At 41.1% G+C, this 14,806-nt stretch overlaps 1 protein-coding gene across 6 annotated transcripts in view; it reads right to left on the bottom strand.

Moving 5' to 3' along the window:
* The window catches only part of dscamb (Down syndrome cell adhesion molecule b), a 162,169-nt gene extending 149,231 nt beyond the window's left edge, over positions 1-12,938 (bottom strand). For 2 of the 6 annotated variants that reach the window (XM_021322707.2, XM_036150101.1), the window contains exon 1: positions 12,011-12,913. In XM_021322707.2, coding sequence (XP_021178382.2) covers positions 12,011-12,053 — 43 coding nt within the window. In that variant the 5' untranslated portion in view covers positions 12,054-12,913. Of the gene's footprint in view, positions 1-12,010 lie in introns of all 6 variants that reach the window. The other 4 variants (XM_036150102.1, XM_012874825.3, XM_012874824.3 and 1 more) reach the window with 4 other exon arrangements.
* Positions 12,939-14,806: the final 1,868 nt, after the last annotated feature.

The raw sequence follows: 14,806 nt of genomic DNA on the forward strand, positions 1-14,806 counted from the left end.
GGTAAAGACCCAAAGAACGGGCCTTATGGATTAAGATCAGTCAAGTTCATATGTGTGGCGACAGATGAGAAAATACTTTGGCAATACCGTGTAACTTTAACTTTGATGTTTATGGGTATCTTGAATTATATTTTTCTGTGCATGCTCAGACTAGAACAGTTTTTTGAGTAGTTTTATCAAGTCTAGTCTTTTTTCCTTAGTGCTGTTACCATTCTGTGGTGTTTGCTGCACTTCTGGACTCTGCTTTGAACCGTCTCTCACAGCCACGCTGCTCTGACTACAAATGTTGCGCAGGTAATAACAGAATTACGGTGCGGCCGTGGCCCTCTGACAATCCTGTACCGCTCCCTGATACGTCCAGGAGCCGTGCACGACAAGCAGCTGGCCGGGCCGGTTAATGTTGATGTTCCAGCAGCTGGCTTCTCTCATCCTGTTAGCTCTGCCTGCCATTATCGGCCCCTGCCCCCCTCACCTCACTCTTTGCTTCGGCAAACTGCCGCTGTGTGCCGCGCTCATTTTAATACTCCAGACTCATTTGACCGTCTTTATGGACTTATCATAATAACCATTTATCGCTGCAATTTCGCTAAACCAAGCATGTTTATTCAACACTTAAGGGACCAAAGCTTGGCTCCTTTTAGCACCCCCTCCCCATCCCCAGTCTGAGGCGCTCTTATTTTCTCCTTTTCCTCCTTTCTCTCTGCTCCTTACTCCCTCAGTCCCTGCAGCTTGCTTTATATAAACCCCATCTTCATTACGTGGCACTGGCTGAATAAAAAGATATTTATGTACAGTTTCTTTGCTCTCATTTCTGGTCATCTTTTCTGTCTGCGACTGGGTCACCAAGGGACTAATGCCATATGAAGCTTGGCAGTGAATCAGGCACAAATGTATTCAGGGCATTTAGTGCTTTGGATAAATTGGGTTTCAATCTAATCATCTGATCAAACACTTATTAGCATAATCACTTTTGGGAATGGATGGTCCAGATAAAGAGACCCATGAAAGACCTCATCTATGTGTTGCCAAGAGTCCTGTCAACACTTAGCAACGCAGACAATGTGCGTCGCTGCTACATGCTTGAAGGGGACCCCTGCAGGGCCTTGTCTAAATTACCTTCTTTTGTACAAACAATAGCACCAGTTCTCTATTTTTGTCAACACCACAGCAACTGCAAAACGATCTTTTCACCGTTAGATTACCCAGCAATCAAACGCGCCGCTACCAAGCCCCGTGCCCTTTTATTTGATCTTGCACAAGATGGCTTACTGCAGCATCGCACCTCGCGCTGAGCAGGGGAGGTCTGGGAATCTAGGAATACCACAAAGTGCTAAGATTATTGACAATGCACTCAGTCTCACACCGGGCTGAGGGATCGATGGGTGGCTGGAAGGGCATAAATCAGGCTCCTGTGGCTCCGTTTGATGTCGCACCCTCACCCACCCGCCCAGCTCCCCCAATTAAAAGCTCGCATTTACAGCGGCGTGTACGCACACCAACACAAACAGCACAATATACAATAAAAATGTGTTTGGAGATTCACATAAACACCAGCAAAAACACAAGTAAAACACTTAATTTACACTTCTTACACACACACACATACACACACTAATCCACACACCCTCACACCTTACCAACAAGATGACAGCGCTTTAAAAATGGCGGTCTAAAAATAACCGTCACCAACTTGGTCTTAAATCTTAGCATCTGTGCCAGGTTTAAAAATAAAGAACAGTGTCGAGAAACCAAGCTGGACCCATTTGTCTTTCTGTCACACTGTCTATCCAGCTTTCCCTCTTCCATTATCCCTTAGCCTACTTTAATATCTGGAAGGCGGGCAGACACGATGGTGAAACGTCCACAGGAAATGCAGCCGTGAATATTAGGGCGACAAAAGCAGCAATGACACACGTAAACCTGCGGTGAGGTTAAAAAGAGGCAGATATTTCTTCTTCTTTCTATTTTTCTTTCTTTTTTTTCTTGTTTTTCACACAATGTCTGCGGTTTGTCGGAAGGCTCGCTTGAATTAGTGCCGGAGATCCTGGTTTGCAGAACCGGCGTCATGCATCACGGCCGGGCCTGAGAGGCGGGGATCAATTCTGCCTTTAGGCCGCTGAGTTCAAAGTGCGGTCCTGCTATGTGGAGGACTGGATTAAGGGGCAGTATTTATGAGGTGCAGCGTGAATGTTTGTCTGCATGAGTGATAGAAGAAAACTCATAATACCTCCCCCCTATGTCCTTCACAACGAAGAGGAGCAGCAGTAGAACGGTGCTCCGTTAACAACAGAGCGGGAAGCAGGATGCCTATGTGAATATTAACACAATGCTCTACGCAGAGCGTTACCTCTCCAAGCAACCTTGGGATAGGGGGCGGAGAACGGGGGGGGGGGGGGGTTATATTCAGATCACAAGTTCCTGCGATATTAAAATGCCGAGAGATTTCTCATCAAAGTGAAGTCTCTGCTGAAGGGCTGTCCAGTCGCTGTCAACATGGGCTTTTCTTCCCCCCAAAATATTTAAGATCTTTTTTTAATCAATTTTGTGCAATGGTTTTGTGTCCTCCGTGTTCACATATGTGCCATGATGCAAACAAATAGTATTATTCTCTTTTTAATCTAAATGGATAAAAATGAATAATAGTGATAACAAAATGGTGGCGTATGTAGGAAAATAGTTTTTGCCCCCCTGCAGATTTTCTGTGTTTGGTTGTTGATTTTGGTTTAATGTGTAACCTGTTAAACTAAGAAATCACTTCAATGAAACCCGCCTGGCGACATGAAGTAGGCAAAGTTAGTCATGTCAATAAAACGTTGAAGATTTTGTAATAGCCCTGTCAAAGTCTGCACTTAAATCTAGCTGCTAAGGCATCTCCTTAAAAGCCGTTCATGCCTGAAAGAGCTGCAATATGGCCTAATTAAAGAATTCTGCAAAGAAAAGTGGGCAAAAAAAAGCAATATAAACATTGTTTAAGTATATTCCTGGCAAACATGGTTTGTCATTCAAAGGAAAAGTAATATTAAACTTTTCTGTCACACGTTTTTTCAACTTCTATCCCAAATGTGTTCCTTTTTATACATTCCCATATGGAATAAGGTTGCGTTACATCCAAGCATTTATCAGAGATATCTGGAAACGTAGTCGACAGCATCTTAGCTTGTTCATTGTAAGTGAAAGCAAACTAAGTGAAACGTGATAGTAAGTAATATCAGTGAGCCTGCAGCAGCTAGAATTACTTAAAAATGTTAGAACCTGTATATTGTTATTTTCTTACAAACAAGTTTTTTTGTTTAGGAATCCTTCAAAATGCAAAAAAAATAATAATAATAGATGAATACATTCCATGGGAATACATTAGAAATGTAGAAATTAAGCCAATATATATAATTAACAGTGTATTTTGGATCTGAGCTGTTTTCATGTAAACTGAGGGGTATAAATTATCACAGAACTGGATCTTATAATTGTCATTCAAGCTTTAGGTTTTACTGCATTTGATTATCTTGAGTTGCCCTGTGCACAACAACCAATCGAAGACGGAATTGCTTTTCTGTTTTTGTTAAAGGTGCCATGACATGACAGTATAAACTATTTCATGTAGTTGATGTTGTTGCATATGTAAATTATCGAAGGAATTTCATTAAAAATATAACGTTGGCTTGTTGTTTTGTCAGCCCAAACGTCTCTCCTCAGTAAAATAGTTGGTTTTAATATCGCAAGAACTTGTGATCTGAATATGGTTCTTAAAAGAAGGGCAGCAATTTGTGACAAGGACACAGGCAAGTAAAATCTACAAAAGAAAAATAAGTAAAGAAACTAAAGCAACCATTATCATTCCACACCTTTTATAGTGTCTATTTATCAGTTTGTACCCGTCAAATTTACATTTTGACGAGCATGGATTTTGAATAATTTAGAACAATCTACTCATACTTTCTAACTGTAAGAAATTGTGATTAAACAACTCCAATCTGTAGTATCTACCAGCAGAAGGTCGGTCACAGTCAGTTTAGGGTCTGTCAGCTGTGTGAGAAAAACTTGGATGGATTAAAAAGATGAGGGAACCAGGACAGTATGGCACAACAAAATAAAGTTTAAGACTATGTAAGTCTGTTACAATTGTACTCAGGAGTAAGAATTCCCGAGTTTAAAGTCGGACCAATCAGCTGGGAAGTCTCCATAGGTTCCTCTTCAGCACCAAACTCAGCCCCCAATATGGCCGCCATGCATTCAAAGCATAGCGATGTCTGTGCCCACGATTTGCCTGTTCTCATTTCTGACATTTCTCATTAAATCAGTCGCAGGTCATTTACAACCTCTGTTAGCAACCATGTTGCAAAAATAAAAATCTCATTGTTACTGAACACACCTATTATAATATTATACTAATTTACCAACTTGCAGCTGGAACATCATGAAGTTGGGTGCCACATCATTCCAGGATCCGATTTCTGGATCGTTTAAACAATCAAGAAATTGTCCTCATGGTTCATAGTTTTCACGGCTAGACGTGCTTTTGCCGCTGCTTACTGAGTGCTATAAATACTGCTCTTGTGGAATACAGAACTAATATATTTACCTTTATTATTTACTTTTTTTTCATTTTTGCTTTTCTGCTTGTCTTAATTGGAATGTGTTCAGTATTTAATGTTCTGTCCCTACTATGCTTATAAGTGTGGTTGCAACATTAGCAATGATATTACATTGGTAACCTGTCAAAGAAAAATGATCATAAACATTAAGAACTATAGAATTGATTGATTAAACTATGTTTTCAGAAACATGTTTTTGTGTGCATCAAAAAGCAATAAAAAATGCCATACTGTGCGAAATAAGTGCATAAAATAAATCTGAATCATTTAGTTTATTTTTTTTATTTTTATTTTTTTATTTTTTTTACCAACCTTAATAGCAATATACATTAACTCTATAGTTCAGACTAACTAGACATACAAGCAACTGGTTTTAGAATTATTAAAAATATATATCAAAAAGCACTTAAGTGCCACAGCGAAGCAGTCCATATCTCTTGATCTGGACTGTTCCTACCTGTCAGACGTTGCTTTTTACTGGATCCCTCCACTACGGTACCTGTGCAGCTCCGCACAATAATATAACATGTCACTTTGACAAGTGCTGAGTGAATTAAAAACATCCTTTCTGCTGAGGAACCCTGTCATAGAGGGAAACCCGAGCCAGATGTACTACAGCCCCACTTTGCACGCATGATCAAACACCTACATCTGGCTGCCGGGGGCTTTGCCGCTCTTCCCCGCAGATGCTAAATGATATCGTTAACATTTTAATGCAAGAGACATTTACATGCGGGCTTGCGCAATTACACCTCTGATTCAGTGAAATCCAGACAGACACAGTGTGATCAGTAATTAGATTTTACATTGGGTGATACATACACACACACACACACACTCTCTCGCGCGCACACACACAGAGATCCGCCAAAGCTTGCTCCTAATTGGAGAGTGAGACAGACTCGAGGAGGAACGGTACAGTAGAGTAGCCCTCATTATAGATCTAAGATGTATGAACTGGGGGATATCTATTATGAACACACATCAGGGTATCCATTACCCTACATTAGCAGCTCTTTCAACTGGAATCTTGCAACTTAACCCAACAAACCGTCTTATAACTCATTCAAGTGAGCTAGAGGTAAGTGGGTTTGTAAACCTAATTTAGTCCGTTGGATATTCACATCAGAGCAAGACCGCACAACTTGACCGGACCCAGTTTGTATTCACTGGCAAATTTAATTCAACGGGGAACCGTATTCTTGCGCAACCAAACCAGTTGTTTATTACTTGGCAACCGGAGTAATGGCTGTGAGTGTAGCTGCAAAACTGGTCAGATTTATTTACAGGAGAATAACTATGGACCATACTTATCACTGTGCATCTTCACGCAGATTTAAGAATCGCTGTTTAAATCCTACAAACGGGCTCCCATAAGTGTACTGCGTTCATTGCCCTTATGTAGATTTATCACCTTACAAAGTCCAGCTCGCTCCCGCTCCCTCCGTTTCGTGGCCAGATTTAATCCGTCTATCCCACCCGGTCCGTCCAACATCTCCATCCAGAGTTTCAGGTTGCTAATAATGTGAGGTCATGTGAAATTGGCAGGCTAACTGAGGCTGGCAGCTATTTAGCGTGCTGCAGGCTGCAAAGGACTGGATGTTCTGGAAGAGCTCCCTTAGTTCAGAGAGTGAGTGTGTGTGTGAGTGTGTGTCTAAAGGTCACAGCTAATTGAGATCAAAATTTGATTGCGCTATTTCATGACCTCTGCATAAATGCTCGTTTATTGACAGCAACGGAGATAAGTCCTTTTTAAACCAGAAGCAGCGCTCCTGAAGCGCCGCGTATGTCTACAAATCATCACAGCCTTTGTGGGAGCTCCATGAGACGCCCCGGCTCATTATAGCTTTCCAATGAGGATCTGAATGGGCCAGTTTAGCTCGCAGTGCTTTTGCCCGGAGGCAACTTTTCAGGCAGCTATTTTGTGTTTTTGTTTTTTTTTTTCTTCTGTGCTGATGACAACAATTTATAGACTCGGCTTTGGTGAAGCCAAGTGACAGCAGCAGTATGACGTCTTGAATAAGTAGGAAAAAAAATAACCGCAGAAAGTGACATATTGTGAGTGTGTCAGGTGATTTAAGTCTCAAAGCTGTGTTTGGATTTTGTTTCTCGATAAATCGCATTAATTGTTTTCCTAAGCAAACTGTTGACTATTGTAAAAAAAAAAAAAAATGGGCAGGTTCCCAGTATCAGTGTTTAACGCTGTTTGGAAAAATTACTGTTTCAAAATCGCTGAAAATTTTCCATTGCATCTTCTTAGTCTAAAACACTTTTCGCCGAGACAGCAGGGAAGGTGCTGGAGTGACCAGAGCTTTCCTCGGCTGTATGCAACCCTACTCGACACGTTGCTGCAGGCTGCCAGTCAGCTGGCTGAAAAAGGGCTGCTTCATATTCTAGTTGCTTACAGGAAAGATGGAATTGACTACTTGAAAATATCTCCAGGCCCTTAAAACTCTGACAGTTATGGCTTTGAAACAAAAGAAGCGCTCCTTATTACTATTATTAAGGTACGCCTGTCTTAAATCCACTGTTGGCGAGCGAAGTGTAGCACATCGTTAACACAGACAATTGTAGTCTGCTACAGAGCAGATAGCCTGACTAATTACCCAGCCAGAATGAGCTGGCTGTACCTGTTTTGCTCTATATGGAGAGAAGGGAGGGTTGTGGTACAAACTAGTTGTGATGTTGACATGACAAATCTACCACGCCTGTGCTTGAAACACACTAGATTCCAGGCTATTTTCCCTCTAAACAATGCGCAACGCTATGTGGTGGCTGATAGCGGCTAAACGCCAGAGCGTACAATCAAAGCCCCGTCGGTAATTGGCCAACATGAGATTCAAATGCCGCATTCCAAGCAGAGCTATTGCAATTTTCAGATAGCGGGGCACACATACTTACTGTATTACAACCCTACACTCACTCATTGAGCAGGTTGAGGCTACATATACACCTCATTTAGTCATGAGTTGACTATACATAACCCAGATTTACCAGGAGATATATTGTCTACGTTTAGACCAGGGGTGTCAAACTCATTTTGGTTGAAGGGCCGCATTCAGCTTAATCTGATCTCAAGAGGGCCACACGAGTTAACTCATTGCAAGATTAAATAGAACTGATAAAGTGGACTTGTTCATTTTTATATTAAGTTAATTTCACTTTTACACAATATATTATGAATAACCTCAGCGTTTTTAAGAATGTGCAATTTCAACAATACTTTTACTCAGTTAAACATTTACTTGTGCATTATGCATAAGAACTGATCACAGTGATTATACAATGTTGAAAAACATTTATTCAAATATTTTGGAACTTAAAAACACTGTCCTGCATGACAAAATACATCAAACAAATAAAAATTAAGAAATGATTTGAATTTTTCCACACCTGAAGCTTAATCTGCTAATTAAAACACAGCGCCCCACGTGGACAATATAGGAACTGCATATTTTCAATTAAACAAAGTACATGTTTTTTTTCAATAATTGTTTTATCATTCTCTTCCTTTTATCTTGTCCACTTGTGAAAGTCAAATTTGATGAGCTCTTTGTGGCATCTTATTGCCACATTGCCAGACAGGACACTGGAAAAAAAAAAATACTTTTTTTTTTTTTATAATGATAATGCATTTAGCCACAGTGCCAGACTAAATTGTTCGGCGGGCCGTATGTTTGACACCCCTGGTTTAGACCAAGCAGTTTTGCCTTCAGGGGTTGATTCTAATGTCCTACACAATCAATTAAAAGTGGACAAAATCAGGTCTGCCAATCATATAAAAGTGCCAGATTTCATCCCTTTGATGTTACATTTGTAACGTCACAGTGTGAAGAAAGACTGCTTTTTGCTTTTGAAAGCAAAAAAAAAAAAAGGTGAGCGAACACTGTTTTTCTATCTGAAACGCAGATCTACATTCAAGCTGGACAGGCTGTGCGCCGACAAGACGCTTTCTAGGTATCGTTAGAAAGGAAGCGGAGTGAACTGTAGGTGTTTGGAAACCAGGACCACTGCGCTCACATAAAGCAGCAGCAACCCTTTGAAGTTTACTCACCAAGTTGCCCTCGTAACACAGCTACGACGCTGCGCTGACAGGATGTCTCTGGGTAGACGGAGGCCACGGTTTAATCTAGATTCGTTAACAGAGAGTACGCCAAATGTACAGGAATGGCAACAAAGCAACGGCGACACATGAAATGTCTTGGTTTTGTATCTTTGTTGTGGTTTGTTGACTGTGCAGTTGAGTGAGCTGCCTGGTGAAAACAATATCCATGCATACTTAGTCTAACTAAAATGTTGAAGATCTTGCCTTCAATCTGGATTTATTAGGTCTGAAAGTGAGTTTTTTTAAATGTCTAAAGCTGTTTTTTTTTTTGTTTTTTTACATGGGTTAGTGGTCTGAATGTAGACAAGGACAAGAAACACAGCAACATATGCCGGGTTAAAACTCAGAACCTCTCAGTTGCAAGCACACAGTCTTAACCAGATGAGTTATATGCCTGCAGAGGTAATGATGCAAATAGTATAAGCCCAGAGAACTTTTGAAGCATCGTTGTTTTGTTGTCCTTCCTGTATAATTGTCTGGCTTTTCTTTAGCACATAAAACTTAAACTCCGGTCCCTAGTCGCCTAAGAGACATCCTGTCAGTGATGCATCATCTCTGTATAATGGGGGCAATTCAGAGCGATATCTTCGGCGCTTGATTGGAGTGCAGCAGCTCTGGTTGGAAATTATGGTCCTTACTGAACAAATCGTGGTTTGATTTTGTGAAAATGAACTCAACATCTTCTCAAATGATATCCAGAAATCCTCCCATCAGTGCCAAGCCGGTGCAGCTCAAACTTCTAACAGAGAAATATGTCGTTTACATCTGCTGGCACAGAAAAAAATAAATGTGTCTTCATTTTCACTATTATTCATTAAAATGAATGAATGCCACATGTTTTAGCTTTGTTATTTAAAAAAGAAAATACCAGCTGGACTTTATTTAGGATCATAATCGATACACTAATCATGTATGGTAATGTAGTTATCAATTTCCACGATAAAATTATTAATTCTGTACGGTTTAAAAACACACCTGGCAAACTTAAGCAGCATCCAGTGTATCAGAATTTTTGAGGAAAGTACGAAATTAGTTTTCTCTGAAAAACTTGCATCAAAATTTTGATGTTTGTCGTGATATAGTTAAGACAGGAGCAATAGAACCGTTTGGCTCAACTTTCCAATTTAGCACACCTAACGCAACAAAGTGTGCTGTGATTTATAGACGAGCTCTGCAGACATCCGAGTAAGGAGTCGTTCCTTACCGTCCCCACTTTGTTCTGGTTCTGCCATTTTGTAGTGGCGCCCAACTTGTGAAGAGATCAAACCATGCGCTGGCTAAAGGACTCTACGAGCAAGCATCACCAAACGCACAACTACATATAGGTCGTCTTGTAAGTATAAAATTGGGGGGGGGGGGGCTCCAAACGCCCATTACACAGGTTACCATAGAGACAGGCCAGTGAGAGCAGGCCCAACTAGGAAACAGCAAGAATTGTCTGGAATTCAATCTCTGTGCTGGCTTCAATCTGCAAGGTCATTCATTCATTCTGACAACGACTGCTCAGCCGATGAACGCCTCATTCTCATGATAATCAACAAAACATCCCGCCGCAGAGGACAAAGTCTTACAGGCAGGCTTTGCTACGTTGATGGAGAAATCGGGCAAAAGCAACGGACGGAAAACGCGCACACGGCACAACATCTTAGGAGACATTAGCGGCGGAAAAGTACGACGCCTGCCACTGAACGCTGTCTGCGGCTTAATCCCCATCAGTTATTTGCCACGGGCCTCCTCAATAATCCCTTATGCAATAAATGGACACAATCTTGCATGGTGGTTGATCTAATGTCAGAGCCAGATGATTATGATTAATGAGGATTCCTTATTGTTCCTTTATGAGTTTCGGCACAAGCTGGGCTGAGGGAGATACCATTTTATATGGAGTCAGTGTCAATAAACAGCACCGACCGAGGGCTGTCTCGGCTCCCCGAAAAAAAAAAAAAAAAGAAAAAAAACAGTCGACACAGAAACAAAAATCAATTTCGAAGCCATATTTTATCATTCCGGCTAGAGGGGAAAATCCATTTTGAGGAGGGGGGGGGCAAAAAAATCTCATATCTATCGCAGCGCCTTGGTGCGGTTAAACATATTCATACCTGTAAATCTCCATTTTGACAATTTTGGATTCGGAAATTCATCTTTTGGTTTTAGTCGTCTTTTCAAACAAAGCCAGCCAACCATTGGCCGGTTGTCTTTTGGTGCGTGAGCGGACCCCAACATGTCGCCCTGGTGTGTTTTCTTTCCCTTCTCCATCCTCTAGCACTCCCTTCGCCTTCCCCCTGTTTTCGTACACACCCAGGCAGCCATAATCCCTCCCTGTAGAAGCCACTCCGGCCAGTAAGTGAATGCAATAAACTGTATCAATTTTCCACTATTGATTACGGATACACTATATGGGTGCACAAAAACATCTGTGCTTGGTAACAGCAGTGTGCAGGGATGGACAAAAATGCAAATAAAGCCCATGAGATGCAAACATTATTTGAAAGGAATAAGGAAATGTAGTTCAAACATTTATTTCTATGTGATCCACTTTAACATGGTGCTTTTTTTTATTTGCTAAATTAAACAGGCTGTCATGATTATTTCTCAACTGATACCTTTAAACGGCATTTCAGGATTAATAAAACTGATCAGGTTTATGGGAATATGATTGTGGAAACGATGCATTGCGAGCGATGAATGAAATTAAAATATGTTTAATGTGAAGAGGAATTGCATGCTTGGAGTGTCTGTAAATTTGCCATTTGAACACCTTTTCACTCATTTAAGCCAGCATGAACTTGAAAAATATGTTCACAGTGGGGGAGGGGGAAAGGGTTAAACCAAATGTCCATTATATTAAAGACGTCACTTATTACTAAGGGCCACAGTGGAAGTAAGACCTGACAGAACCAGAAGTATTTGACAGTAAAATAAAAAAAAATAAAAAAAAACATAAATTTGATGCAATTAAATTAATTAAAACTTTACATAACGCATGAAATACATGAATGCATTTAAATTTTTATATGACCTAAAGCCCAACAAACAATATAATGGTTTCATTTGCCTCTGAAGGCCAGAAATGTGTATTTCTGCAGGACAGTTTGAGGGATTTATCACTTCCAGCCTCGCCCGTCTCTCTCCCTCTCCATCGGGGGTGTCAAGCCTTTTGACAACCGTATAAAATCCATTCCATGCGGGTCACAGGTGACCTACCATTCTCCCTCATTCAGTCATTTAGCAATCTGACGCTGATTTGGTTTTCATTTTGTTTTTGTTTTCTGCAGAAGGTAATACACATTTAAATAGTAGGTTACAAACTTACCATTCAAGATGCTCTGGAGGAAGATAAAAGCCAATATCCACATGCCCTGCTCCGTTCAATCCCCCCAAAGCTATGCTTTCTCGTCTTCCTCCGACCGGTGCCTCCCTGGGTTTCTCTTCAGTGCGCCTGGTGTAAGGTTAAACATTTGCGTGTGTCTTGAAGCGAACCAGTCCGAGTCTCTGTACTTTTTTTAAAAAACAAAATCGCCTTCCTACTTTTATTTCTCGTCCCTGATCTATGTCTTTGCTTTTTTTTTTTTTTTTTTTTTTGCGCTCGGACAAAATGAGGCTCTGTGATTGTCTTGGGGAGAGCGCTGCGCGCAGACTCTCCTCTTGTGCTCCGCGTCTTGCTGCTGCTCCCTGTTATTCAAAGGGGATGCTGAAGTGGTAAAGCCCAGGTGTGTGTGATGCTGAGTCAGAGCCGGGTCCTGGTGCCAGAAACAATTTCCCAAATTAGCTCCAAACTAAATCTCCAAAACAAACCAGGGGGGAAAAAATGAAATAAAAAAAAAATAACCAGAAGCTTTAATTATCTAAATTAAACAAAAACTCTGGTCATCCTTGGGGGAAAAAAAATATTTTAGACAATTGAAAATAGTCCAACTAATATAGCAATGAAGCAAAAAAAAAAGTGGAGACAGGATGAGAGAATCAAACAGACGCTGTTGTTCTAAGACTCCAAAGTCAGACCATCTTCTTCGCCTCTTTGCGTCCAGCACGGAGCGAGCGAGCGCATCTTCCCCGCTGTCGGTCTCTAATCGCAGCCTCACCGACTCTCTGAGCATTACACAGAATAACCCTCTCCCCCTGCCCCTGCAGACGCTTTAATTCCTCATTGCCTTAAAGGAGCAGAGGCGGCTACCGGTCCGTCTTGAGGGCAGGACACCAGGAGGAGGAGGAGGTGCGAGAACACGCACTGAGCGGGGCATTTGCATTAAGGAAGTAAAGCACCTGACGCACTGAGGCACCAAGGATTTTTACGCACGGGTTTATGTCAGCTCAGGGAGAAGGCGTGGATGTTTGTGTGCAGGTGCACTCAGCATCCTGATCAGACTTTTATTTATCTAGCATTCCGTTTTTCTCTAGCCTTTATAAAGTTTTGCTGTGGGGATTGTATCAAGGGCGCACTAAATGGTATGTTTCTAGGGCGAAACATGAGATGTATGTTAAATGTTGGGGGGAAATAGCATATGGCATATAATTACACAAAATTGTCCATCGTTTTTTTTTTTTTTTAGCAACCTAACTTGTAAGATCATGACTCCTAACTTCATATCAAAAATCAACCAGGTTGATATGTTACAGGGGTGCCCAAATCCAATCCTGGAGATCCTGCAACTTTTAAATGCATCCCTTCTGGATCAAGCTTTCTGAATACCCTCACCGGCATGTCATTCAGCTCTGCAGAGGCCAGCTAACAAGCCATTCATTTGATACAGGTGTGTCAGATCAGGGACACAGGTTAAGGTTTTACAAAGTGTGACATATAAAAGATAGAACATGAGCTGCAGGTTCTTTGTTGGAGGTAGTCATTTTAAATTTGTCAAGAAAATCCTCAGTCATACCCGTGCACCAAAGCTGGTTGGCCAAACTTTCGTCTCATTTTTACTGAAATCATGCATCAAACTACTTGCTATAGGTGGATGTGTTTATAGACCAGTGATGTTAAGAGTTCTTAGCTGTCATGTATTTAAGTAATTAATAAAAAAAAAAAGCTGATCCTCAATCAGAGCTGCTCAATGAAAAAGTGGCAGATTTTGGATTCTGCCCAACTGGTTGATGCACCTCAAACTTAGTCTTAGATTTCTACCTAAATCTAAGACCCACTCTCAAATGATACCATTTGAGAGTGGGGCCAATGACAGAAATATTAATAGGAATGTATAAACAAATGCCACCACGCTTCAAAGCTTGCGTAACTTCATGCATTAAAAATACCATGCATGTCCAACTTTGTGGCAGGTGGAAGGGGCAGAAAATGTATAGCGGCGATCACTGAAACTCAGTCTCCAGTTTTACCCTTATAGCAGAGTGTGTTGTTTTACACCTGAACACATGCAGGGGGCTTATGTGTGGAGCTGACTGCCCATTGCAACCTGCTGTATCTCAGCGTTATAAAGTGACACCAAGACAGAACAGAGGGGACTCCCAGGTATCACTAATCTCTGTTGTTTTGTGCCATAGTTTGAGTTCCTGCCTTAGTTTAGTTTTCTGTTTTGGGGTTTTTCTTAGTCTGAGTTCTGTCACAGGTCAGGTTTTATTTTTGTGTCCCACATGGGTTCCTAAACTATTTTAGTCTACCTGTTTGCACTTGTCACTTATCCAGTCAGCTTAGTTCCACCTCTAGGACTGCTGCCCGCGTCCTCACTAAGACTAAGAAAGTAGAGCACATCACCCCAGTTCTAAAGTCCTTACACTGGCTCCCTGTATCCCTTTAAAATACTTATGTTAGTGTATAAATCCCTGAATGGCTTAGCACCTAAATACATCACAGACTTGTTATCGGTGTATCAACCATCCAGACCACTAAGGTCTTCTGGCTCTAGCTTGCTCTGCATAGCTAGAACCAGAACCAAACAAGGAGAAGCAGCATTCAGTTCCTATGCTCCACTTATCTGGAACAAACTTCCAGAGAATTGTAAAAGGTGCAGAAAGCCTGAGTTCCTTTAAATCAAGATTAAAAACACATTTGTTTAGGATTGCCTTCAACTGTTCTAGTTAACTGAATCACCACTTTTTTGTTCTATTTTCTATCTACATTTAATTCCTACTTGCTTTTAATTCCTACATGCAGTAG

This window comes from Fundulus heteroclitus, chromosome 18, assembly GCF_011125445.2.
Source record: "Fundulus heteroclitus isolate FHET01 chromosome 18, MU-UCD_Fhet_4.1, whole genome shotgun sequence".
Classification (NCBI taxonomy): domain Eukaryota; kingdom Metazoa; phylum Chordata; class Actinopteri; order Cyprinodontiformes; family Fundulidae; genus Fundulus; species Fundulus heteroclitus.